This window comes from Nanorana parkeri, unplaced genomic scaffold (assembly GCF_000935625.1).
Source record: "Nanorana parkeri isolate BGI_ZX_2015 unplaced genomic scaffold, ASM93562v1 scaffold13, whole genome shotgun sequence".
Lineage (NCBI taxonomy): Eukaryota > Metazoa > Chordata > Amphibia > Anura > Dicroglossidae > Nanorana > Nanorana parkeri.
Genome location: NW_017306281.1, coordinates 72,359 through 100,113, shown reverse-complemented (window position 1 = coordinate 100,113; position 27,755 = coordinate 72,359). Strand labels below are relative to the sequence as shown.

At 42.0% G+C, this 27,755-nt stretch overlaps 1 protein-coding gene across 1 annotated transcript in view; it reads left to right on the top strand.

Annotated features, from left to right (window-relative positions):
• Positions 1-6,823: 6,823 nt before the first annotated feature.
• The window catches only part of IFT81 (intraflagellar transport 81), an 88,234-nt gene continuing 67,302 nt past the window's right edge, over positions 6,824-27,755 (top strand). The window contains exons 1-3 of the mRNA XM_018556719.1: positions 6,824-6,863; positions 7,722-7,870; positions 12,456-12,559. Coding sequence (XP_018412221.1) covers positions 7,727-7,870; positions 12,456-12,559 — 248 coding nt within the window. The 5' untranslated portion in view covers positions 6,824-6,863; positions 7,722-7,726. The remainder of the gene's footprint in view (positions 6,864-7,721; positions 7,871-12,455; positions 12,560-27,755) is intronic.

The following is a 27,755-nucleotide window of genomic DNA, read 5'->3' as shown; positions in this document are numbered from 1 at the left end:
AGTAATGAGAACCCTATTTGCCTCTATCTCTGGAAAAGCACTCCTGAGGATAAGGATTTGTCTTGTTGCTGCTGAACATCTAATATTCATGCATGGAAGGTAATTATACACATCAAAGGGTTTGTTAGTTTTCTTGGATCACAATATGGCTTTCTTTGTTTTTCTGGAAATAATCTAAAGAATATTTAAACATATGACTCTAAATGTACACCATAGGCGCTAGCGTAAGGTTGCAGAGGCAGCTACACTGGCCCTGCGCACAGCGATCCACACATTGTACACGGTGACACCTCGGGTGACTCGAACATGCACAGCTAGGAATTGGGTCTGCCAGAGACCGTAGGGAGGACTCTGGACAATAGGCAGATGGCAGATCGGCCCCGGAAATTGACACAGACGAGGTTCCAGAAAATCTGGATCCCCCAGCAGTGTGAGCGGCTTCAGCAGAGAAAAGCATGTAAGTGCAGTGAACTCTGTGAGCACTGGGCTGGAGAAAGCAATGTCTGTGTATGGGGAGGCAATGTCTGTGTATGGGGGGCAATGTGTGTATATGGGGAGGCAATGTCTGTGTATGGGGGGTCAATGTCTTTGTATATGTGTATTAAGGGGGCGGGGCAATGTATAGAGAGGAGGGAAATGTCTATGTGGGGGGGTTTTAATGTTCATATGGTGGGGGGCAATGTGTATGTGCATGTATAAGAGGGCGGTGTTTGTAGATGGAACATTGTAAAAGGGGGACAAATGGACCTTTGGATGTGGACGCAAAATCCTTGCAACAGCCCTGCTGAAACAGTGGGCACCATGCTTTTAGTCACTGAGCCACTGAGCCGGTGGAGAGTTCACAAAAATCTCTCTGACTGGCTCGGTAATACAGAGTGCAACAGCACTTGCCACTTACATTCTTTTACATAACAACTGCAGTCCTCAGTGCCTGGGAAGCTGCAAGGGAGCATGGCTGCGGCTTCCCATCGAATCAGGAAGCCGGGTGGGTTGTCACATGGCAACCTGCCAGACTCCCTGTAATGATTTGTAAATCTCATAAACCCATATTTTATTCACAATAGAAAATATATTAAATGCTTAAACTCAGAAAATTTACCATTTTAAGAAAAAATAAGGCAATTTTGAAATTGATGGCAGCAACACATCTCAAAAAAGTTGGCACAGGGCGATGTTTACCACTGTGTAGCATCCCCTCTTCTTTTAACAACACTGTAAATGTCTGAGAACTGAAGAGACCAGTTGCTGGAGTTTTGGGAGAGGAATGTTGTCCCATTCTTGCCTGATATAAGATTCTAACTGCTCAACAGTCCTGGGTCTTCTTTGTAATTTTTTTAAATTTCAAAATACGCCAAATATTTCCAAATAGTGAAAAGTCTGGACTCCAAGCAGGCCAGTAAAGCACCCGGACTTTTCTACTATGAAGCTATGTTGTTGTCATAGATGCAGTAGACAGTTCAGCATTGTCCTGCTGAAATATGCACGGCTTCCCCTAAAAAAAGACGTCCTCTGGATGGGAGCATATGCTGCTCTAAAACCTGGATATATAATTCAGCATTGATGGTGCCTTTCCACATGTGCAAGCTGCCCATTCCATACACACTAATGCACCTCCATACCATCAGAGACGCAAACTGTTGAACTGAGTGCTGATAACAAGCCGGAAGATCCCTCTCCTCTTTAGTCTGAAGGAGCGGCGGCCATGGTTGCCAAAATGAATGTAAACGTTTGATTCGTCTGACTACAGAACAGTTTTACACTTTACAACAGACCATTGTAAATGAGCTTTGGCCCAGAGAAGACGTCCGCGTTTCTGGATCATGTTCAGATATGGATTCTTCTTTTCATGATGCAGCTTTAACTCGCATTTTTGGATGGCACGGTGAACTGTGTTCACAGACACTGCTTTTTGGAAGTATTCCTTAACCCATGCAGTGATGTCCATCACAGAATCATGACTGTTTTTAATGCAGTGCTGTCCGAGGGTCCGAAGATCATGGGCATCCAATATTGAGTTTTGGCCTTGTCCCTTGTGCATAGAGATTTCTCCAGATTCTCAAACTCTTTTGATGATATTATATACTGTAGATGAGGATATACAGTATTTAAAGTCATTGCAATTTTACATTGAGGCACATTATTCTGAAATTGTTAGACAATTTTTAGACGCAGCTTTTCACAGATTGGTGAACCTCTGCCCATCTTTACTTCTGAAACACTCTGACTCTCTAAGATGCTCTTTTTATACCCAATCATGTTACTGACCGGTTGCCTGTTAACCTAATTAGTTGCAAAATATACTCCCAGCTCCTCCTTGTTAGTACCACTTACTTTTCCAGCTTTTTGTTGCCCTGTCCTAACTTTTTTGAGACTTGTTGCTGCCATCAATTTCAAAATGACCTTACTTTTTTCTTCAAATGGTAAATTTTTACCTTTTTTAAACATTTAATATATTTTATATTTTTTATTGTGAATAAAATATGGGTTGATTTTTTTTTATGGGTCTGTTTTTTATGTAGCTCTATCTATATGCACACAAACAAACATGATGGAATTCTGGAAGATAGCATAGCAAACATTTACCTTGCATACATTTATTTTATGATTAATATTGATTTGGCACCATGTAAAGTAAGAAACCTACAGAGGCTGGATAACAGGCATAATTCAAAGACATGAAATAGATTGGAAGAGCCTATAGCTGTAAAGTTCATCTTTTACAATCTAGAGATATGTTTTAGATACAATGGAGAGGGATTAGAAACCCCTGTCATGTATTTTTTATTTTTTTATCCGTGTCCCCATTAGGGAGATTTACCATCTCTAATTGTCTCGGTGACTGTTATCACGGAAAGTGAAAAGAAATCCCACATTTTGCATGGTCACCAGAACAAGAATAGATGGGAAATATTCCAATGGGGACATTAGTTCTGGTGACCCTGCTGAGCACCAGGTATTTTCCTTTCTTTGGAGGGATTTCCTCTCACTTCCTTTTGTGGCTATTGGACAGGAAGAGGAGTAGAAATCTCCCCATTTTGGACACAGATGGTAAAAAAAAGCTGACAGGGGTTATAACCTTGCCTATAAATGTATCCAAAACCAAATAAAAATGTTTTGACTTAAACACAAAAGGGTCCATATACACCTATGTATTGGAATAATACATACTACCACAAAGTGGGTCAATCCAAAACTCTATGGGGAAAAGTACCAAAAATGGAGCAGGCAAGAGTCTGGAGCAGTTGCTAATAGTAACCAATCAGCTTCTCGATTCATTTTGTTCAGTTAGGCTTTGAAAATGAAAATTAGAAGCTGATTGGTTGCCATGGGCAAATGCTCCAGATTTGATCTGCTCCAGTTTTGATGAATTCCCCTCTATGTTCAGTGCATTGTAGTGCTATTCAATCTAAATGGCACCCCAACACACTTTGAATTAACTGTTAATTCACAGCAGCGCAGAATGGGCCAGCCGACTGCATCCGAGCAACCAATGGCACTGGATAGCCAGTTTTCAGATCTATCTGAGGCTGTCATTGTGACAAGCAGGGCCAAATGGAGACAAAGGAAGAAGAGGCACCTGCCTTGGATGCCATGCTGCAGAGGGCATAGCTGAGGTGGGAACCTCCCCCTCCATTGCTTCACCCAACCATGTCCTGCACTGTGCAGAAAGTCCAAAGAGAGCGCCATCAAAAGGTTCAAGAGTCCAAATTTCTAGTTCTAGTTTACAACAGGATAACACAAAATAGGCCCAAAAAAAATCTCACCTCCCCATGCTCCCATTCCCATTCAAAATGTATAACATTTTGCTCCTGTCATTCCTAGTATACATTCCCCCGTCCATTTAATATGACATCCTCCTAATTTTTTTCTGTTCCCATGCTCATCGCCCTCTATGAAATTCTCTGTCCCTTCCCAGAGTGCTATCTGAGCTTCTAGTTCATTCACAATGCCGCCAGTGTTACACAGAGCCCCTGGTTCCCTCAGATCTGTTATATTTACACAGGTCACTTCATCTTATTTTTCATTTATTTTTGTATCCCGTCATTAAAGTTTAAATCCTTCTACCACCCTTGGTTTTCTCATTCCTCCCTCCTCCTCCATTCTGTCACTCGGCATTAACCCCCCAAATCCTCTCTCCGGTTCCTCGTCCTCCTTCATCTCTATTCTAGCAGACTTCTAGCTATTTAAACTTTCTACTAGAGATGCACCGATACTTTTCAGATACCAGTGCCGATACTTGGCATTTTCACGAGAACTGCAAGGGTTGCAGCGGTTGCAGCTGGGACCTAGCTCTGGTGCTCCACCACTGTCCTGAAATCATTAGTCGATATTATTTTAGAAAAACTGTCACATGACAATAAACAAAAATGTATCAGTACTCGTACTTGTAAGTACTTGGGCAAGTATCAGTACTTGTACTCGCAAAACTGGTATTGGTGCATCCAGTGGCTGAACTACCATCATAGTCAACGGAGGATCGGTAAGTATCATTGATATTTACCATCCTCCGTGTGCAGCATCGTCTGATCACTCCAGTGTTTGTAAATAACTGGGGACACATAGTACATCACACACACATCACCTCCTGTTCATTCATGAATTTCTCAATGCGGAGAAGCACTAAGTACAGAGGCTTTTCCCCATTGAGAATCTGCTTGATAGTAAATATCTTACTATCAGCAGTTTGTGAATGAATGGGAATCCTCTGTACTGAGTGCCTCCCATTCACTGAGTGCTGAGGCTGCAGAAAAAGACATTCAGCGCTGAAACACAATTAAAAACGCTCAAAAACGTGCTGATCAGCGCATTTCTATTAAAATGGTGGCGGGGTTTCGTTGTGGGGGGGGCTTACAAAATTTTGCTATGGGGCCTTGGGATTTCTAGTTACGCCCCTGGGCACATCCCTTTATTTAGACATGTGCACTAGCAAAAAATTTAGTTTCGTTTCGTTTTGGATTTTGCATTATTTAGTTTTTTCGGATTCGGGTCCGAAATTAAATTAGTTTCGGAATTCGGATTGGGACGAAATTCGTTAGCGGTAGTCCGGTCGAAATTTCATTTTTTGACTAAATATCGTTTTTTAGCGCTAGTCCGGTCGAAATTTCGTTTTTGCAAAACGAGATAGGGAAAAAAATGCAATTTTTTTTAGTTTGCAGAAGATGAAAAAATAAAGCGTGAGGTTTCCCCCCCCAATTCATACCAGACCCCTGCACTTTTTTGTGTTTTAACTTGGGAGGGGGTCCCTCCTAACATTCCTGGGTCTGGGATGAATTGGGGGGGGGGAACCTCACGCTTTTTTGTTTTCATCTTCTGCAAACTAAAAAAAAACAAAATGTAATTTCTTTTTTTTCCTAATGTCATTTTGCTGCAAAGAAATTGCATCCAAAAACTAAATTTTGACCTGACTACAGCTAATGAATTTCGGGAAATCGGGAATTCGGATTTGTTTGCATTAGTTTTAGCTGTAATTCGGAATTCGGATACATCCGAATCTCCAAATTTCCGTCCGAATTTAGTTTCGTAACGAAACGAATCGCACATGTCTATTATTTATATTTATAAAAACAAAATAATGCATTAAAACAGAGATGTACAAATACCAGGAGCTCCGTGTGCTCCTTACAAATGACAGCTGCCTCCTAACTTTTGAATTTTTCTCTAGTATAGTCTTGGAGCTGGAAAAGTACTTTACTTGGTATCGGTGCATCCCTACTTTCTACACTGGACCCGCTGGATCCCCTGCTGATCGGAACGGATGTCACCGTTGTGACATCCGTGTCCATCCAGCTTTTTTCCTCCATCTTGCGATGGAAAAAACTGAGATTACCATACCCATGTTGGTCCGTTTAGATCATCTGCCCATAGACTAACATTGGGCTTCCGATCAGGTTTTCCGTTGTGGAAGCGCTCTAAAAGAAAACCTGATATCTCCTTTTTTCATGCACTGGGTGGCTGAGCCTGTACACCACAAATACCAACATATCCCCCCTCTCCAGGGAGCCGCAGGTGCTGCATACAGATTGCCATAGATGTCAATAGCTGTACACAGCTGTTTGTGGGTATACTCTGGCATTGGTGTAACCAGAGTTATGGGCGCCCGGGGCAGAACATTTTTTTTCGCCCCCCACCCCATATTATATAAACATCCACTAGAACTGTACCCCCCACCCCCACACATATATATCAGCTGAGGAACTACTACAAGTCCAAGCATCTGATGTGTACTGATATGGCTGAAGCATATACTATATGGTTCCATTGTACAACAAACCAGATGTATGCAGCCCATTTCAGTAGTGGGGTACAGAATCCATGTGTGGATAGCATCACAGGAACTGAAATTAATAAAATGTAAATCATTTATGAAAATAATGGTAAAATATGCACTCACTGTGTGAAGCCATATATAGCTGACAAGTGTTTACATTTTGTTGTTGTTATCCCGAATATAATTCATATATGTTTACTTCGTATAATATATATGACAGCTCACCTTTTTTTTGGGCTTATCATTCTCAAATATTGTTCTCACCTATCTACTAGAAGGACAACTACTAGTTGCTCATGAGACTTCTTATCACCGTTCTTCCATGCCACTTTTTGTTGGCTTCTTCTCTGCAGTCTTTCAAGAAATGTAAACGTTTCCAAAGCGTTCTAAACTTTGGCCACTAGAGGACAGCATTGTATAAGAGCTGAGGTGCTGCTGCGCGCTCCCGTGTTCTATGGTGACGAGCATTCAGTGGAACGATGCTTGTTACCGAGACTTCCCCTCATTACAGGAAGTGACGTTTATGGGAGGCTAGCGTCTCCTTAGCAACTGCTTCACGCTTCTTTTTTTCTTTAAGGATTGTCTGTTGTGTCAGGTAACATTTGACGTTTTTATGCTTTATAGTAGCTTTATAGGTGATACTAATGATTCTTTTCTGGAACTAGGTCTAAATAGCAATGGAGATAGAAGCTTCCAGCTTCTTAAAGAGAAAACTGTCATTAAAGAATATGAGGGCTGCCGTTGCTGATCTCTGTCTGGCTGGTCTACTGGCACAATGACTGATCTGCAACAAGCAAGCTGAATCAGGAGTGAGAAAAGTCAGATGTTATCTGCATGTTCGTGTCAGGTTGGTAGCGGAAGCAGCATGACATCAGACACCTGGTATCTTCTGAACAGATCAGCGATGGCAGCCACCATGTTTCTCTTATGACAGGTTTGCTTTAAAGTGGCCCTGTCAGGTATGAAAAAATGGTGCCCTGCAAGAGAGGATCTCTTATACTCACCTCTTCAGTGACCTGTGTTTCCTAGCTCTTTCAGAGCAGCTGCTTCCACCAGCCATATTTAAATAAACTGATGAAGGTACTGATTTCTGTGCACACTTACCTGGATCTGACAGCTGGGGGAGGAGGCAAAAAGGAAAAATACACGCTTCGTAAAGTGCACTTACCCTTTAAACTAAAAGAACTATCTTTCAAGACTATTATAAAGTTTCTCACCTTAAAACGTATTTTACTTTTTTGGGTTTTTGTTTTATTTGTTATTTTTTTATATATATTCTTTTATTCATAACAAATAAGCATACAGGAACATTTTTAGATAATAAGAGCAATCTACAAAGATCATTGTATGCAATAAAAGTCCAGCTGAAAGGTGTTTATTTTGTATTTTACGGTTGTTTTATAACTGCAATTAACCAACTGCTTTTATGTGTTTTGAAGGTTTTTTATAACAGCCAAAATGAGCGATCAACTTAAATTCATTGTTGAAAAGCTCAGTAAGGAGCCTTTTAAGAAGAACTTTAACCTCATAACGTTTGATTCGCTGGAGCCCATGCAGCTTTTACAAGTTCTGAATGATGTTCTTGCAGAAATTGACCCAAAGGTAATGTGTGTTTTTATGGTTAATGTAATACTACGAATAGATGCCATGTCTTGTAAAATAAGTGTAGTTTAACAAAGCCAATTAAATCTAGGAAAATATCATACAATATAGTCAGTTGTTTTATGTGGCCCTGTATTCACTGCACATTTTTGGCAAATTTGTAATATCTTGTGTATGTGAGGATCGGAATTTTTAGTGTGTATGTGCAGACAGATATCAAAGATCCTCAAAGTCCTCAAATGTTTAATGAATGCATAATTTCATTAAGTTATTCACCAGATAAGGACTTTGTATGGCATACTCCCTAAAAACCTTCCACAAAATACCTTGGGCAGTACGCCCCGTTCTACTTCATCCACCACCCCACCTCCCACTCTCTATTACTGGTAAATACGGGGACTTGCGCTGGTACCACTATTTGCATGCAATTATATGTAACATGTGTAGCGCAATTGTAATTTTTGCGTGCTGGCGCGGGGGGTGTTAAACGAGCACATATAGGCGATCGGCGGGCTATGGAGCCGCCGATCGTCTATATGTGTAACACCTGGTAACGGTTGTTTGCATTGGTCGAGTCTTTTCTGCCCGTGCGTGCCCGCTAGGGAGACGGCAACCCGCCAATGCTGCAGTGCCGTCCGTCCGTTTTTTTACAACGGGCGGACTGCAAGTGGTTAATATTTATTAATGGTTACATTTATATTTATTATTTTTTCTTAGTTTTTTTTCTTGAGTCGCATTAAGTAAAAATGCTCAAAATTACTTTCTCAAACCGCTATGCCTTACCACACGCCTACATACTTCCTGCGTGTGGTTATTAACCAGTTGACATCCGCGGTGTTAAACCCCCTTCCCATCCAGGCCATTTTTCAGTATTCAGCGCTGCGGTACTTTGACTGACATTTAGATCGGTGGAGGGCTGTCAGATCGGTGGAGGGCTGCAGTGATGACTGTCCTTTTGAAACTTTGTCCCTTCTTCAAACAGGATTTCTGGAGCTCAGTCAGAGTGACCATCGGGTTCTTGGTCACCTTTCTTACTAAGGCCGTTCTCCCCCAATTGCTGCAGTTTGGCTGGGCAACCAGCTCTTGGAAAGTCCTGGTTGTGCCAAATTTGTTCCATTCAAGAATTATGGAGGCCACTGTGCTCTTGGGAGCCTTCAGTGCAGCAGAATTTTTTTGTAGCCTTCCCCAGTTCTGTGCCGTGCAATAATCCTGTCTCTGAGCTCTGTAGGACGTTCCTTTGACTCCGTGGCTTTTGGCTCTGATACAGTATGCATTGTCAGCTGTGAGGCCTTCTATAGAGAGGTGTATGCCTTTCCAAATCATGTTTAATCATTTTAATTTACCACAGGTGGATTCCAATCAAGGTGTAGAGACATCTCAGCAATGATCAAGAGAAATGGGAGGCACCTGAGCTAAATTTCAAGTGTTGTTGCAAAGGGTCTGAACACTTAAGAACGTGGGATTTGCAGTATTTGTTTATTAAATTCACCAGATGGTCACCAGATACTAATTTATGGGCAAACCATGGGCTACAAGAATTGTATAACTTCCCAGCTTTTCACATGTGCAGTTAGAAAGAGGTCACCGGCCTGTGTTTAATGGCTTCCTGAAAATCCTTTCAAACCATGAAAGAGGACCTTGCTCTCCCCAATAACTAATTTGTTTCCCTAGCTACTGTTGAGACATGTTTTCCAGACACAATAACCCCAACTTCCAATATTACAGAGAGTGTTGTAACTGGAATGCTTACTGTTTCTTTCTCAGAAACATATCCTCTCTGTACAGCACCTATAGGGCTTCCGACGCACCTCCTATGAAAACATAAAAATATCCTGGGAAAAAGATGTTGATGCGATAGATAATGATGAGTGGAGAGATGTGCTACCATCCCCCAGGGTTATTCTCCATTACCATCCTGATAAGCTACCACAAGTGTGCCTTATACATTGTAGCTAACTAACTTCGATTAAACTAACCTACAGACACACTCCAAAATCCTCCAGAAAGCCATTCCAGAAGAGTGGATGCTGTTCTAGCTGCTAGGGTAGAGGTGGTGCATCAGGTATCCACAAACTTTTGTCCATATAATATCTTCAGCCCTGTGACACAAGCCCTACACTCCACTACAGTGACCTCAAAGCAGAACTAAATCTGCATCGTGATGTGTGGCCTCTTTGCCCTAATGTAAACAGCATACTTGCCCATTATGGCACACTTACTTACAGTTGCTTCTCAATGGGCCCTCCTTCACCTGTAAAAGGTCAGAGCTTCACCTGTAATAGGTCTGCTTCTTTTGCTGCCACTGCCATCTTCCCTGCCACTACTTTCAGGTTTATGGCCATTGAATAGCCACTGACGTTGTAACTCCTGCGCACGCATATAGAAGTTACATCATCCCCAGCACCTGGCTCTACTTTTGCCATGCTTTTAGCATGCAAAAGAAGTTTTGCAAGGAGCATTGTGCAAAGTTTTGGGGGTCTTTTTGGCAAAAGAGACTTTGCATGTCAAAAAAAAAATCTTGCTCCTTGCAATGTTTTTTTAAGCGAGACTTTAATTCAGATAGATATAGATATATATATTATATATATATCTATATCTATATCTATCTATCTGTACATAATCTTTAAAGCAAAGCTGTAGATAAGTGTAACTTAACAGGGTAATAGCAGAGCCTATTAACAGGTACAGTAAGGCTTGCACATACTTTTCACCCATGTCAAAATCTTTTCCATGTGACTTGAGATCCTCCAAATGCAGCTGTTTTAGAGGCCTCTACTTGGCTTAAAGTGTATTTCTACCTTTGCAGCCAAATTTGAGAAAACCCTATTATATGTTTGTGTTCCTATTCACACATCATATCTAAAAATCATTTTAAAAAGAAATATATTTCTTACCTTTTTTCTTTTCCGGATCTCTATAGGTTGAACTCAATGGAAATGTGTCTTTTTTCAACCTAACTAACTATGTAACTATGTAATGTTGGCAGTTGAGTTGCTGTCTGGAGGTTGTGCTGATAAATTGTAGAATTTATCAGCACAACCTCTAGATTCATACGTAGCTTTGTATAAGGGCAAGGCAGAATTCACCAGTGATTTCCAAAATACTAAAGTAGGAGCGGCTGGGCCCATCCTTTTAAGAACAATAGCTTTTATAGCATAAAACAACGAAAGGCTGATCACCGACTGTTTAAAATGATACCAATAATCGCTGGTATAAACACTTCAGAAGCCGGACTTTTTTACGTTCGGTGATCCTGAAGCAGTTTATATTAAGACTTAGGACAGGCTGAGCTCCCCCTCATTAACATACAATGTCTTCCGCTCTATAACCCTTTGTTAGGATAGACAGTCCTGCTCATCTAGTTTACAAGTGATAATGACATCTGCCAGCACAGTACAGATAGGATTACTTATATGAAACAATACTCCCAACATCTCCCCAGTCAGTGAGAACTAAGCAGGATTTTTCAGTTTCATTCTCATAGGGGCCAAACGGCAGTGAGTGAATAGGCGAATGCGTGGGGTCCCCCTCCCGATTCATACCAGACCCTTCAGGTCTGGTAGGAAAGTTAGGAGGGACCCCAAGTTAAAAAAAAAAGCAGGCTCCCTCCCCCAGAAGTCATACCAGGCCCTTTAGGTCTGGTAGGAATTTTAAAGAGGAACCCCACCCCCAAAAATGGGGAGGGGAAAATGTGGGGTCCCCCTAAAATTCCCAACCAGACTTAGTAAGTACTTGTACCCCTACTTATTCACTAAAGGGTTAAAGTAAAAATGTATATAAACAGACCAGACTTTTGTAAAAATTCCTTTAATTAAAAGAAAACACCAAACATTTTTGACAATTCCATTATTATTTAAAAAAAAAGAAATTCTCAAAAATTAATCCAACCATGTAATCCAGGGTCAATCATGACATCCATCGTTGTCCACAACGATGACAACGCGTGCTAATAAAAAAAAAAACCTGACGCCTGCCGACCCGTCAGCACGCGACACACTCCTGCCACAAAAAGACATTCTGACACATGCCGGCAAAATATAAACAATTGTGCGGAGCTATCGGTGACATCATATGCGCCGTTTGCCTGACATCGGTTGCTGTATGGGCTATTGTGAATAGCCCGCACAGCAGCCCTTCGGCTTCGGCTTAATCCTTCAGCTCCTTTGTGAATAACCCTCTAAATTATTGAGGTGCTGTAGGGGTGTCTTAACCATACATATAGGCCTAGGCTAGTTTTTCACAACTGTATTGTGCTATGTTTTTAGGGAAATTAAAAATTGCACTATTTCCTTTCCAGAACAGACGTATAGAATAGTCAAGGTCCTAGAAAGGCAGATACTCCCAAACAGGAAGAAAGATTGGGCCTCAACCATAATAAACTCATGTCATACCTTGTCCGGATTGTTTAAGTTAAAGCAATACGTAAGAGTTTAGAATGATGAATACACTTACAGGATCATGACACTTCTAGGAAGAATTTAATGCAATCCACAAGAATGAATTGTTTCACTCTTCACTCTGTGCAACATTAATAGTGTGATATATGTCATAATATTAATATTTGTGGTCATTTTTGTCTTTGTAGCATTCTGTCGACATTCGTGAGGAAACGCCTGATCAAACAGCAAAGAGAATGTTAAACATTCTTGGTATCCTTAAATATAAACCTCCGGGAAATGCAGCAGACATGTAGGTACCAATAATCATCAAAGACTGAGTACTCTGCAAGGGAGACCTGTTTAATACACAGTTCATTTGTACTGCAGATCTAGTTGTCAAAACTGCACAATTATTCATTTGAATGTTCTTCATTTAATTCTTTTAGCTTCTTGCATGCAGTCCATCTTTACTTGTTTTCCTTTTCTCTGTCTGCTTTATAAGTCCTCCTATATTTTTTATGAAACAATTTACCAAGTGCTGTGACCTCGCGTAACACAAAGTTTTCCCCCATACCCCTGCCGTTGATTTGTTGTATCTGTTTAATTCAATGGTTCGGTTTCATATGGTACCCTCAAGAAGGGACGCATACAGTATATGAACTGGTGTTGCTCTGTTTTTGTTGCTAGGAATTCCAGTGCTTTACCTTTCCTGTATTAAAGTGGATCTGTACCCTAGAATTGCTAACATGCACAGGTTGTTTAGTAGAAGAGACTTTCTTCTGCCAAAAAAATGCCTTTACCTTTTTGTTAGCATTTTTTTTATTCCTCACTATTTTTGCAGCATTTGGAAAGTATGGTGTACACCTCTTGCATCTCTCAGATGTCAGAGGGAAGCCTAGAGTTGGGATGGTGAAACTCCATCACACATGCATGGGAGTTGCATCATCTCTGGCCACCCTATGGCTCCAGGAGGAAACGAAGATGTCAACAGTGGAAGAAGCTTCCCTGAAGATACCACTAGCAACTGTGGAACAGCAAAGGAGATCAAACTCACAGATACAATTGCCATAATGTGCAAGTATTTTGTGCGCCACTGCTACAGTTTATACTTGAATCAGGCATAGACAAGAAAGAGAGGCACACACACATACTGTACATAATCATTCCCCTATACTGATCATTAAAGTGACATTAAAGGATAAAATGTCTCCCCCCCCCCCCCCAATGTTAGTGTAAGGACTTACCTTAAATGATGCCTCTTGATCCAGTCATCTACTTCTTTAGTGTAGTTTTCAGATGTCCCTCCAGCGATGGTGCTGGTCTCTGATCCAGCGCTGACTCCCCCGTGTTAGCTGGCACTTCCTGTCCCACGGACTCTGTGCGAGTGCACGCTGCTCCATAGACTTACCTTGTATCTCTCCTCGTCTCCTGGCCGAAGATCTGAACTGCGCATGCGTCCGCCCCAAGATCCTTTGTGGCCCCCCGAGATTCTTCAGATGTTTGGACAGGAGCGCGCGACAAAGACAAAGGTAAGTTTTAACCTGCTTAAACGTTTTTTTGTCTTTTTTTTAATGTTTTTGCATATATCTACTGCTCCCTAGCAGTAGATTTATGCAAAAAACGCTGAGGGTTTAATAACCCTTTAAGAATTGCTCAGTGTAATGTTAGATTGGTAAAAGCACAAAAAAAATTATCTGTACACATTTTTTAAAGAAATACCATGTTAGAATGTTGATCAACTTCTGTGCATTTATAAAATGTTGCCATCCATTTCAGATATTTTCATTGGTGAAGAGTCAGTGTTTCAGCCAAGAACCTATTGTTATAATTGAAGTGTTGTTTGACACGTCATCCATGCTAGAACACCTCCTATGGATAGGGACCGAGCATTTTTTGATGTATAATAACTGTACCAGAATCAAATGGAGCAAGAAATCAGGTTGTTTTGGTTTGGCAATTGGGATGCTGTCTTTTTCTTGACACTTGGCTCTGCTATAGCAAACTACAGTAGAAGATGGAGGAAATATGGTCCTCTGAGACTGGGTAAAATTTCAGTTCCTGGTTGCGAAGGGGGGAATCTTTTTGTATCATTACATACTCATATGGGTTAGTGTGGACATTGTTGCTTCAGGGTTAGAAAATAAATAAGAACATTCAGGATTTCCATAAATCTCTAATGCTAGGCAACAAGTGACATCAGTCAGGAAACAGTCAGGATAAATTTATCCAGAAAGCATTGCAAATATGCTAAACAAGCGGGTACACTCAGTTTACCTTAATCTAAGTTGCACATAATCCACTGCATGCCGTAATGCTGCAGGATCCTCCCATGCAGCACTGCTGCTTCTTGATACATTTTGTGCTGTGCTTCATCACTTTATCTTTTAGGTCAGGCTAGATTCTAAATACATAGAAAAATGAAGAAAGGAGGGGCACAGTACCCATCAATACCCTATTCAATCAAATTGTACAATATATTTCTATATTTCCCTATATCATAATAAAATATCACCAATTATTTATCAAGTAGCTTCCACTAAAAAAAAGGGTCAAAATGCCAACCGGGGAACTATAGACCGGTTAGTCTGACATGCACAGTATGTAAACCGGTTAGAAGGAATTACTAAGGATTACTTAGTGAAATTCGTCCGGGATCATGGCATAATAACTGATAATCAGCATGGATTTAGGAAGGATCGTTCTTGCCAGACCAACCTGCTAACCTTTTACGAAGAGGTAAGTAGAGATCTGGATGGGGGGGGCCGATGGACGTAGTATATCTGGACTTTTCCAAGGCATTTGATACGGTGCCTCATAAAACGCTTGTTATACAAGCTAAGGGCTATGGGCATAGATGAAATAGTGTGCGTGAGAGAGAGAGAGAGAGACTGTATGCCCCTTGGAATAGTGGTAAAGCTCTTATCTCAACACAAAATATATGGAAAAGACGCCGTGGGATCAGAAGTGCCAGCAAGCAGAGAGGAGTCAGTGCTGGATCGGAGAGCCACCGCACCACTGGAGGGACAGATGAAAACATCAGGAAAGAAGAGGAAGATCGGATTAAGATACATGATTTAAGGTAAGTGCTGACATTAACATTGGGGGAGGGGAAAATTATCCTTTAATGTCACTTTAAAGATAAACCAATAATTTGTATTTATTTTTTAAGTTTACATGTTTATAAACTGATTTTTCTCCAGTCATCTTCCAGGGCAGCATCTGAGAGATGGGATCCTCCCACCTGAAACAGGAAACACATCATCCACAATTAGAATAAAAAGGGCGGTCCCTTCTAACCACCTCCAGTATTTTGTGGTTCCTCCGGCCGAACAGGAGCATCGTTACGTTTTTGTTACTTTACTCCAGGCCTATCATGCTAGATAGCAGGGGCCTCCTGAGGCATGCAGCTCTCACTGACAGGACAGTGGACCTGGAGGGCCTCCTGCACAGGACATTTACCCAGGACTGGTTCCCCCAGAGTCCTTACAAAACGGTTTGCCCAGATGTTTCCCTCCATAATTGAAGGAGATGGCAACTATCCTTGCTGGCGTAGTGACTCCAGATGGAGTCCCCCGGAGTGTCCTGCTTGAGGAATTGACGGATGACCCGTTGGGCTCTCTGGCCGGCAGCAGAGCTGGGTCACAGCAGGACACAAATGCTGTGCCTTGTCGGCAATCCACATCGGCAAGCAGGGATGCCAGGAGTGGGGCAGCAGCATGAGTCCAAGCGGCAAGGGTGTGCACACCGTCGGACTCTTCATCACAGGCTGCTTCTCCCCTTTTGGGGGTTCAAGGTGCCAGCTCCAAGGTAGGCGGGTCTACAGTTGACAAGTCCCCCCCCTACCTGTACCCTTCTTGCTCTGGGGGCCAGCTTCGGTGGGGCAAAGGGTACTTGGCTTAATTTATGCACCTCTCAATGGGTCTCTCTCCAGGTGGGTGCAGCTTGGTCTCGAGTGGCAGGCTCTGAGCCCTTCACTTTTTTGGCATAAGTATAGGCCTCAGAGGATACACCCCTGCCAGCAGAAGGCAACACACCCTAAGTTGTGCTTCCTGCATTGACAAATTGCTTTTATTTCCGGCCAAGCTTTTCTGCCAGATCTGTGTATCTCCAAGGAGGGGCATGCATGGGAGGGAGTGTCTATGGTCATATCTCTCTCACACAAACAGGATCTGGCTCCCCAGGGACTGGGGATGGATCCTGGCAGTATCTTATTTAGGACAGCCCGGCTGTTCCACCTTTTTCTTTGGACCTTTGCTGCACTCTCCCCTCTGATGTATACCTTGTACTGGAAAGTATTCCTCGCAGCGTCAGTGTCATAGAAATCCTGAGACTGCAGGGCCAAACTCTGGTGGAGGTAATGCGGTGTGCTTTGTGATGCTCAGCCATGTTCTTATGGCTGCAGACAACGTACTGGTGACACAGACGGCATGTATACAGTACCCTAAGACATGTTTTCTGTTAGGCTAAGACACGGAATGGTTTATTTTTATTCCTATTCCCTTTTTTTCACTTGAATATGTTGAGGTATTGGGTGGCGACTGAATAACCCTGTTTTACCTGGAGAGGCAGACAAAGGTGCAATTTACAAGCTTTGCAGATAGGCCATTTTACCTGGGGGCGGGTGCTGCACAGGTTAATGACCTTGCTGTCTGCACAGGTGGAAAACTCTAGTAAATCTGGAGCAATTACTGCCAATTAGGCTGCACGGTTATATTTTTGCCCTTATGTTGCAAGAGCCTTGTTTTCCCACTAGGGTTAATCCTGATAAGACTCTACGTATTGGGTATAGGTTGAGGTTTCCTAATTTTTCAATTTCACCTGGTTGGGGCTGCTCCACAGATGACTGACCTTGCTGTCTGCGCTGGTGAAAATCTCAAGACGTTCTGGAGTCATTCCTGGCATTTGGGCTGCACTGTTATATTTTTTTCCTTACATTGCAAGAGCCTTGCTTTCCCATCAGGGTTTATCTGGATAGGGCTCTATGTATTCGGCATAGGATGAGATTTTTTTCATTTTTTTGTTTTCACCTGTGTGGGGCTGCTCCTGGTGATAATCTCTGGTGATGATTTGCACTGGTGATAATCTCCAGACAAGCTGGGCGATTCCTGACATTTGCACCGTTATCTTTTGCCCTTGTATAACGAAAGCATTGATTTCCACACTAGGGTTAAACCAGATAAGGCTCTATGTATTCGGCATACGTCGAATAGTCAAATAATTGGATATACCATAGCCACTGTTGCTGTGATGAGAACCAACGCATAGAGATCCTTGCACAGCATCTATACTATAGCTGAAGCCTGCGCTACCTTTGCAGAAGTAATAGGGAATTTTTTATGCAGTTATTTGGCTTCACCAAATTTTATCTCACTACTCAGGTGAGTTTTGTCTAGTGAATTTCAATTCACCTGGGTGGATCTGCTGCACAGGTGGTTGACCATTCTAACAGCACTGGTGGACACCTCCAGAAAATCTTGGGGTTCCTACCACTTGGGCAGCACTGTTATATATATTTGGTTTTCCTTATCTCTGGAGCCTCATTTTTCCCTCTAGGGTTAAAACCTGATAAGACTCTAGGTATTCGGCATACGCTGATGAAACAAATAAGCGGATATGCTATAACTTTATCCCACCGGAATAAGACTACTAATAATGAACACGGGGGGGGGGATAAAAGGCTACATACAGATGCCATAATATAGTAGGAGCTGGGTGCTGCCTTTACAAAAAGGTTAAGGGACTCTTCTATAGCTCCTTAGACTGCTCAGGTAAGGTTTCACAATGGGTTTCAATCTCACCTCGGTGAGTCTGCTCCTCAGGGGAACGACCCTTCTGACTACAGGAGGGGGGTATAACCCCTGATAAGCTTCAGTGTTCCTGCCAGTTGGACTGCGCTATTGTGTGTACGTTTATATTGTGTGTGTGTACGTTTGTATTGTGTGTGTGTGTGTGTGTGTGTGTGTGTGTGTGTGTGTGTGTACGATGAAAGAGCATTGTAACAGCTAAAATGCTGGCTTGTCTCTCACGGGGGAAGGCCGCTAATAATGTTTACTGCCGTACCAGAAATCCTTGCCTATCATCTTTAATATAGCAGAGGCGTGTGGTACCTCTGCAGAAGTTGAGGTGGATAAAGGCAATTACATGCGTTATTTACACACACACACTTTTTTTATATATATATATATAAAAAATGTGTATACCTACAACTAAGACTTACTATGGAGTTGTCTACACATGTGTTTGTGAAAGACAGAGGTTAGTTGCATTCAGGTTTTGATGTTGATTTTTGTTTGTTCCAGACACATGTGAACACATGTCAACGCAACATGTGTAAATGCATGTAAGTCACAGTTGATGGCAGAATATTAGATGCGTCTGGACACATATGCACGTAGAGGCATGCGTGCATAAGTCCTTAACGCAGAAAGGAGCATATTTTTGGCCACCTTGCTGGCCAGATTTTTTCTCTGCACATGGAGGCATGGAGTGCAAATGGCAAGTATGAATGTAGCTGTATGCAGCCTACCTTATGTATACGGGCACCTACTATGTAACCCTGTTTGGCTAAAGCTCACCATATGGGGGTTCCCCTGGACAGGACGTTGTTAGTGCATCCTTTTACCGGACGCATACCGTTTAAACATCTATTGGGCTGTTTATAGCATATGTTCTGTTAGAGGTCTTCAATTGGGCATAGCTTTTTTCCAGGCTATTTCATGAATATCACCAGCTGTATCCACCCCAAGCATGGCTTCAGGTGGTCGACTTCATGTTTTTCCATTCTGTTCGATTTCACACAGGAGAATTTGCCTTATATCAGGGAGGATGTCAAGGTTGTATTCGCCCTGCGTGTGAATGGCTTAAGAATACTGACTGCTCTTTGCATTGAGCAGGCATTTTGCATGCCTAGGCACCTGCTTTAGAGAAATGTTATACGGTCGAAAATGAAAGCAGTGTGTTTGCATGCCAGATTATTTTTGTGAAGCACTGGAATCGAACACAGAGGTGTGACTTGAGACTATTGTTCTGGACACACACCCGAATGCAGCAGATATGGACAAGCCACAATAAACAAGATCACTGCAGAGACATGCTACATACTTCAGGGTTTATGGTTTTGCCTGCACCCATGTAATCTAGGCATCGTTTAGAGATAAGTCTATTGGGTGCAACGACATGGTCGGGTTTTTTTACCCCCAACAGGTTCAGTATTTCGAAGTGACGACCTGCTTTCGTTTTTTTCCATACATCAGCTTCTCTATTCTGCCTATAGTATCGGAGGAGTGTCGGACCTTAGGATCATAGGCCAGCCATATATTTGTTTTACCTCACAGTTGCTTCGTCTTTCTTCATGACACTTAGCAGTACAGGTCAGGCCCAGTAATGTCTACAAAGCTGCTGCGCTGTTTTTTTCTCAGTTGGGAAAGACAGGGTGCTGAGAGTGCATGTAATGAAGGTGTAAACACCCTGTTATATTTATTTGCCCACTTGACAAATTCCTATGTTTAACTCTTGAGATTTGTGAGTGCACTCAATGGCGCAAACAACTAAAAAATCTGGGAATGATCAAATAAATTTTTTATTAAACTTAGGGGTTAACTCAGGGGTGCCCATAAGGTCGATCGCGATCTACCAGTCGATCGCAAAGCTATCGCTGGTAGATCGCGGGTTGACTCCCTGTCCCCCGCTCCGTTTACCCGAATATGTCGGACGCTAAAGCATCTAACACATTCGGCTCTCCCCTTCTGTCTGCATCCGTCAGTAGTACTTGCCGCACGTAGCGTAGGTCGCGCCGTCTCTTCCATGAGACAATTGCTCCGCCCCCATGGCCCGCCCCTCCGTCTCCTCCGTCTTCTTCACTGTCCATAGCCTCCAGCAATCGTGACACTGGGAGCTCCTCCCTCCTCCTCCCTCTCAGCACATTCGGCTCTCCCCTCCTGTCTGCATCCGTCAGTAGTACTTGCCACACGTAGCCGTCTCTTCCATGAGACACTTGCTCCGTCCCTTGGCCCGCCCCTCCGTCTCTTCCGTCTTCCTCACTGTCCATAGCCTCCAGCAATCGTGACACTGGCAGCTCCTCCCTCCTCCTCCTTTGGGAGCCCTTGGCTTCTGAAAATGTCAGAAGTCCTGGAATTGACAGTCTTTGATCAAGAGCCTAAGTACATTCAGCAAGCTGTCCTTGACGAGGCTCGACCAAACTATACACCTTCTTTATTTTGTGGGTGTGAGTGTACACATAGGTATATATGTATGCCTTCCTTCCTGAGTGGCCATAATTCATGGCATCTTAGGCAGGTGATGACCGAAAGGGAACAGCCACACACGCGGTACATTTTGACATGTATATCAATAGAGGTTTAGCGTCCCTCTCTTTTTATCCTGTTTCATCCATCAGATAGCAGTTGGCTTCTAAATCTAACAAGGCTTTAGAAGGTTTCTCTGGTACTACTTGGACTTCTGTCACTCCTTTTGAGGAGCTCCAAGAATGTTCGTGACCTGTTTCAGGGCCTGATACAGGCTGACAAACATCATAACACTGATGTTTGGTGGCTTCGGTCGTGCATCGTCCTGTCATCTTCGAAGTGTTTGAGCAGCTTCAATAAGGGCCTTGGACTCATCTGTGGTAGAGGAGCTAGGTTTTTTCCAGATAAAATCTGTAAGGAAGTCACTGAGCCTGATACATGAGGAAGTAGCTGTGTGGGGATGAATTGTATGAGAATGTGATGTTTGAGTGGTTAGTTTGAGGTGGGATATAAGTTATTTAAATATACAGTGAAAACTGAGAATGTAAGGCAAAATAGTGACAAACACGGAAATAAAAAAATTGCCTTGATTCTTATACAAAAACTCTGGTCTACTGATAAAATCGGACGTTGTTTTGTAATGAGCTGTTGAAGCAACTAAATATAACAAATCAGTTATATTTAGTCATCCAGGTCTGTTTTTAGCACATCAGGTGTAACATAGAATTCACGGCGCATAGAGCTTACATTGATATCCATCTTCTGACTACAAATGAAATTTAAAATGTTCACACGTTATGGTTTAAAAGTGCAAATCAAAAAAGAAAATGTATATAAAAATCACTATTGATTGCCTTTTATTGTTAACTGGAGTAAATCCTAGGCATTCACTATGTATACCAAGAGTTAACCCGAGATACTACAACTTAGTGGCAAATGAAAATGAACCATCCAGATTAATGAAAAAAACCTAATTAACCATACAAATCAAAACTAAGATTCCAACTAATTAATTTAATTGTAACCTGCTGTAGTTAACATACGGTATAATTACCAGTTTAAGAAAGTACTTCTGTGTATATCACATTACCTACGCATGATTACATAGTGAATATCTATCTTTTTTTTTAAAGGATTATTTATGAGAAGTGGTTGTGGTTCTGCATAGTTTAAAATGTAAATTTTATTCTGTCTAAAGCATCCATAAGAAATATTTGAAACCTCCAATGAAGACTCAAACCATGAAAATGGCTATATTTAGTACTTTTAACTGTTCCTCATTTAAAAACAATGTCCTGATTTTATGTGTATAGTTTATGTACTAGAATTAAGGCAAAGTGTCACCCCCCTTTTTTGATTCTATTCTCTGTCTCTTGTTCTCTGTTTTTCCTGTTCATTGTCAGTGGTCACTTCTTAAAGGTTAAAGCGTACCTAAACTGGGGAAAAAATTTTTTTTGACAATGTTCCAGATTATAATCCCTTAGATGTGGTGGCTGCATTAATTTTCTCTTTTAGACTTTTATTCCTTTATTTTCACTTGGTGAAAGGTGGGCACCACTCTATGGAGGAATCAATGGAGCCATCCTTGGACAGCAGCATTGTCACCCTGTGGGGATGGTAGTGTTAGATAGGCAGTCCCCGGGTTATGAACAAGATAGTGTCTGATGTTGTTCTTAAGTTGAATTTGTATGTAAGTTGGAACAGGTACATTTTTTAAGTGTAACTCCAGCCCCCCAAAATGTTTTTCCTTTTGGTTAGCATAGGGAAGGGTTAGCCCCCTGTAACATTTGTTTTGCTGTGTGTGCCCCTGTTCAGAACATTTCATTTCTGTCCCTGTAACAATTGGATTTTGAAAATTGGAAACAAGGATTGGTGATAAAGCTTCAGTGGGGACACCATTTTCCCCATGAGAACTCTTACAGGAGTGAATTTCCTTTCCTAGGGGTAGATTTCCTCTCACTTCCTCTCACTTCCTGTTGTCTCGAGGATAGGAAGTGAGATTAAATCATTCTAATGAGGATACAGACAGCAGTAAAAACCTCACAGTGACCCGGAAGAAGAGGCGGGCACCCCTTGTCTGCACGTCTAACAAGAGCTAACTTCCTGTAATGTACGTACAGTACTACGAACCAGACCCATAAAGGTGGGCACTCCTCGTCGGCACGAGCGCGGTAGCATTACAACTACTTAAATGCTGCGTGGTGCACTTTGGCTGCAACCTGGGAACCCCTGCTGTACAGTAATAGCCTCCGTTTGTAAGTAGGGGTCGTATGTAAGTCGGATGATTGTAACTCGGGGACTGCCTGTACTAGAAAATGTAGAAGGACTTGACTAACAAATGAAATCTGAACTCCAACTAACACTTTTTAAGATGGAGGTTTATTTTTTTTTTGGGGGGGGGGGGGATAAAGGTTTTACATAAATGAATAAAAGCTGACCATTGTAAGCACTTCTGTTAGCGTTAAAAGGTTTGTCTCAACTGTCTATCTGTCACTTTTGCTGGACAGCTTGGTCTGTTTACAGGAAATTGAAAAATAACAGGCCAGATCACCAGGGGAAAAATAATGGGAAAAAAACCTTAAACAGAGAAAACTAATGCCACCATTACATTTAAGGATTGGTAAGCTACAACATATTAAAACATTTTTTTTCATTTAGATACGCTTTCACAATGAAATCACACTGGTTAAGGTAGAATCCAGGCAGACGTTTATAAATGGCACCTAATCTGGTTAAAATAAGTGTTCATTAAAATAAAATATATATTTTAACGTGCAGCTAGCACCTGAATCCTTCTTAATATCAATATTCTGTAACCCCTGAATTGCAGAGATAAGAGAGGAAGGGCAATATTCTCAGCCAATCAGGACTCTATTGCTTTTCACAATGCTGTCAGTCTTCCGCTGAACATGCTTATAGGTAGGGATGCACCGATACTAGTATCGATATCGGTGCCGATACCGAGTACTCGCCCAAATGCTCCAATGCCTAGCAGAAAACTTCCTGTATCAGGAAGCCGGGCAGTGCGTCATTACACGCTGCCCGGTTTCCTGATTGGCCGGGAAGTAGCTCCATGCTCTCTCATCACTTGCCAATCATCAAGCCGTGCAATGACGCAGCGCCCGGCATTCTGATTGACCGGGAAGCTGGCTTCATGATCCCTCGTCATCACATGGCGAGGGAGCATGGAGCTGGCCAATCAGAAAGCAGGACGTCGCGTCATTACACGGCGCCTAGCTTCCTGATTGGCCAGCCAGACGGCTCCGGCTGGGTACCGGAGGAAGGCCGCGTTCTGGCTGGAGAGGCCCCGGGGGTGACAGGCTGGACATACCAAGGTAAGAGGGGACAGAGTTTCTTGTTAATCGGGAAGCCGGGTGGCCAGTCTTTACACGCTGCCCGGCTTCTTGGCTAATCGGAAAGCCAGGTGGCGAGTCATTACACGCCACCTGGCTTCCTGAATGGGACTTCCGTTACTCGGTAATTGGTATCGGCGAGTACCGGAAAAAAATGATAGGTACTCGGTACCAAAATACCGGTATCGGTGCATCCCTACTTCTAGGGGTGAAGAGCATTGGGCTGACCTTGGCTGGCTGTGGGAGGAGTGCTAAGGAAGCAAAATGTATGCACTCATTTGTCTTCCGATAGTCACCCCTCAGATAGGTACAATTACCATGATTTTAGGAGGGAAGTTAAACTGTGATGTCACCCACTTGTAATATATTTATTTTTCCTCCCGTCCATGTTACTAAAGGAACGAGAGAGAATCTGCAGGGGCTAGAGCATTGCACCTGTGATCCATTGATCGTGGTTGCAATGCTTTACTGGTTCCAATGGAAAAAAATGAAATGGAAAAAAAATAAAGTGTGCATTTATATTTGTTTTTCTAAAAGGTGGACTTTTCCTTTCCACTTCTGTATGACAGTCTAAACAAGTACCAAATTCAGTTACTATGTGATACACAAGCCTCATTAAGTAAACAAAAAATCATTTTACCTTCCATGACTGAGCCAAATGCTCCTTCATTAGCGTATTTCTTCCCATACACTGCAGCTCACTTTGAGAGGTTTTTTTTTAGCAACAGGGCAGTGCTGTTAATCCCGACAGCAGTGGACAATACTGGGGGGGTGTATTTATACAACTTTTGCAGAGCTGCTCACTCTGCGAATGTTTCAGTTTTAGATTCAGATTGCATTGGGGCCACTAGATGGAGCCAAGGAACATAGAACACTCTATGCTGGTCAGCTACATCTAGCAGCCATAATTTGGTGCAAATCTAAAACTGGGATGTTCGTAGCGAACAGCTGTTTTATAAATACACCCCTAGGTGTGGCTAGGTGCTGAATGACAATCGGCAGTGGAAATGCTGATGGCAAAGCCCCCTGCAATATATTTTCATCCCACTATAGTGCAAGCAGGCACTGCCTACATGAGAGTGAACTCCGCTCATAATTCAGGAACAGTGCAGCAATATTGCCACATCTACCAGTCCTGCAGCTACTAGTAAAACCCAATCACTGTCAACAAAAAATGTTTGCATTGTCAGGAGATAGGGGTGTGTTACATTACTATACTGGAGCTGCGCTTAAAGAATCTTGGAAGTTCACTGTAGCCATACAGTGTCTGTTTATAACCCACCACATAAACACACATAACTGGCATTCTGCAGAGGAGAAATAGTCTAATTGAGCTTTCATTTGCGTATGCCTTTTATAAATATGGGGGGCCCATAGAGAGCTTTTTTACAGAAATAGTTGTTGGTAGCCCCTGGAAGCAAAAGAAATATGTAGTATTTCTGCGTATAGAGGAGCAGGTAATTTGCTATCCTTTCTCTCATGTGACAGGAGCTGCCTTTCCTTGCTCCTGGTATCTGTATGGGGCAGCAGGAGGAAAATGTAGTATTTGCTGCTGATTAACTGGGCATTAAAGCACAGTAGTTGTAGTGCTAATTCAGCTAAATAAAATTAAGAAATGCACCCTTCTAGTCATAAAAAAACAAGCTAGAACAGAGGCAATATGAAACAAGGTGTATCATTAAAACTAGGGTAATTAAGATTGGGAAAAACATTTGCCTTTTAACAAATCTAAATTTCTACTTGCATATGCAGTGAGTAGGGTTAGAATTTGGTGGAACAGGAGCTTCGCAACATGAATGTGTAGTCAGCAAATGCATAGAAAGAAATGTTTGCAACACCTTAATAGATCAATGCTGTCTTGAAGGCAACACCTGGTACCACATAGATGTACCTAACAATGTGGTCTCAACAAACCACCAGTGGTCATCTACCTTGGCATTCCTATGATTTATTACCACCTATTAGTTACATAGGATTCTGTGATACGTGCCCAGTGGGTGTACAGTATGTACACATGATGTCCAGGAGTGTTAAAGACAGTAGTATGCAGAGTTCATAGGCTCAGTTACAGGGGTGTGCAAATGTGTACTAAACATTCACGTCTTTTCTAACTCTGTTCATTTATATTTCTGCACGCCTTGTCCAATATCAGAGAAGTCCAAGATTTAAAACATAACTTGCCCATAATTGTATAGCTGGGTTGTCTAAATACTCAATAATCTAATTATATTTTTTAGCCTACTTAGGGTTGTTGGAAGTGTAGATTCATCATTATGAAGCAAGCGGGGCATACACTGATTACATTGGAGGGCTTCCTTGGAAGGAGGATTGTGGCTTTGCACCATGGTGGTTAAGTGTGGGTGTAAATGGAAGGTTAGAGCAGTATACTCCAGAACTGAGATATACTGATTAAAGTATTTTACACATATATAAATTAATAGTCATTTGAATTAGTATATATATTTTTAACATGATGGTCTATTTTACGTAAACCCTCGAACCTATACATACAAACCATTATAAGCATTCTGAATACCAGATGCAATACATGTACTGTTTACAATGCATATATCAATGGAGAGATATAAGGATTCTGATTATACATTCTAGTGCATTTATACTCTCATTAAGTTTGTGGAACTTGTTCAGAAAAGAAATATAGCATATTTATAGTTGCTGTTAGATTTGGCTGGGGACCACAGTGCTACAGTCCTTGCTACCAAACAAAGATATCTCCACGGTTATCTGAAGAATGTCCTACTACATGTTATTTGCACCTTCATAACCTCTGAAATCTGGTCTGGCAGGCCTGTTTTTATCAAACAGAATAATACTGTAATTGGCTAAGGGACTGCAATTTAGAGCAACGACTGAAGATCAGGCAAGTTTCCCTTGGTTGGCTAAATCTGGAGTCATTTTATAATTATTTAAATCCCTTGTGAACTTCAATACCTTTTCTAATTTTAGCTGCTCTATATTCTATCAATATTTGCTAGTTAACTCCACAGAGACGCACGTGTCCATGTTGTTTCACAGGTCAACCAGAAGAGTGTGGTATTTGATTGATGAAAGAGCTATCCTTCTCTGAGTCAACAAAGACTGCTCAGACAGGCCTTTAATTCTCTTTTGTAGTACCATTATCAAATCTGGTAAAGGGCTACTGTAATTGCTAATGTATTACCTTTCGAAAGTTATCTATATATCCTATATAGAAGATGCACAAAAAACATCAGAATGTATGGGGTTCCTGGATAATGATTTTCTCCCTCTCTTTTCCTCAATGTACAAGTCCCTGTGGATTTTTCTAGTCTAATAGTTGCTTTTGGTTTTTCTTAGTCTCCAAGATAGAATACTGTCTGACAACCATCTGCCAAAGCCCTAGCTACCGTGTTTCCCCGAAAATAAGACACTGTCTTATATATTTTTTTTCAACGAAAAAAGACACTAGGTCTTATTTTCAGGGGATGTTTTATATTTACCTGGCTGCAGCAGTCCGCTCCCCGCTCTGATGCCGTCCACTTCGACCCCACTGGCTACGCTGTGCCTGCTGGGAAATGTAGTCTTCAGCGGCAGACAGGTGGGTGTGTGTGCGTGGGGGGGATCGGGAGGCGTGCATGGAGCTGCGGCCGGTCTTCACATGTAAAATTCTATTATGTGCAGCTACCACGAAAGTAAGACCTAGCGGATCTCTGTAATATAAGACCTACCACCGAACTAGGTCTTATTTTCGGGGTAGGTCTTATATTACAGAAATCCCTGAAGATAGCGCTAGGTCTTATTTTCGGGGTAGGTCTTACTTTCGGGGAAACACGGTAACTTTAGCAGTGCAAAAACCAATGACAATGCAGGTACGTATAGCAACCAATTAGAACTTTGAACTGATTTTACTACTAACTCATGTGAAAGGGAC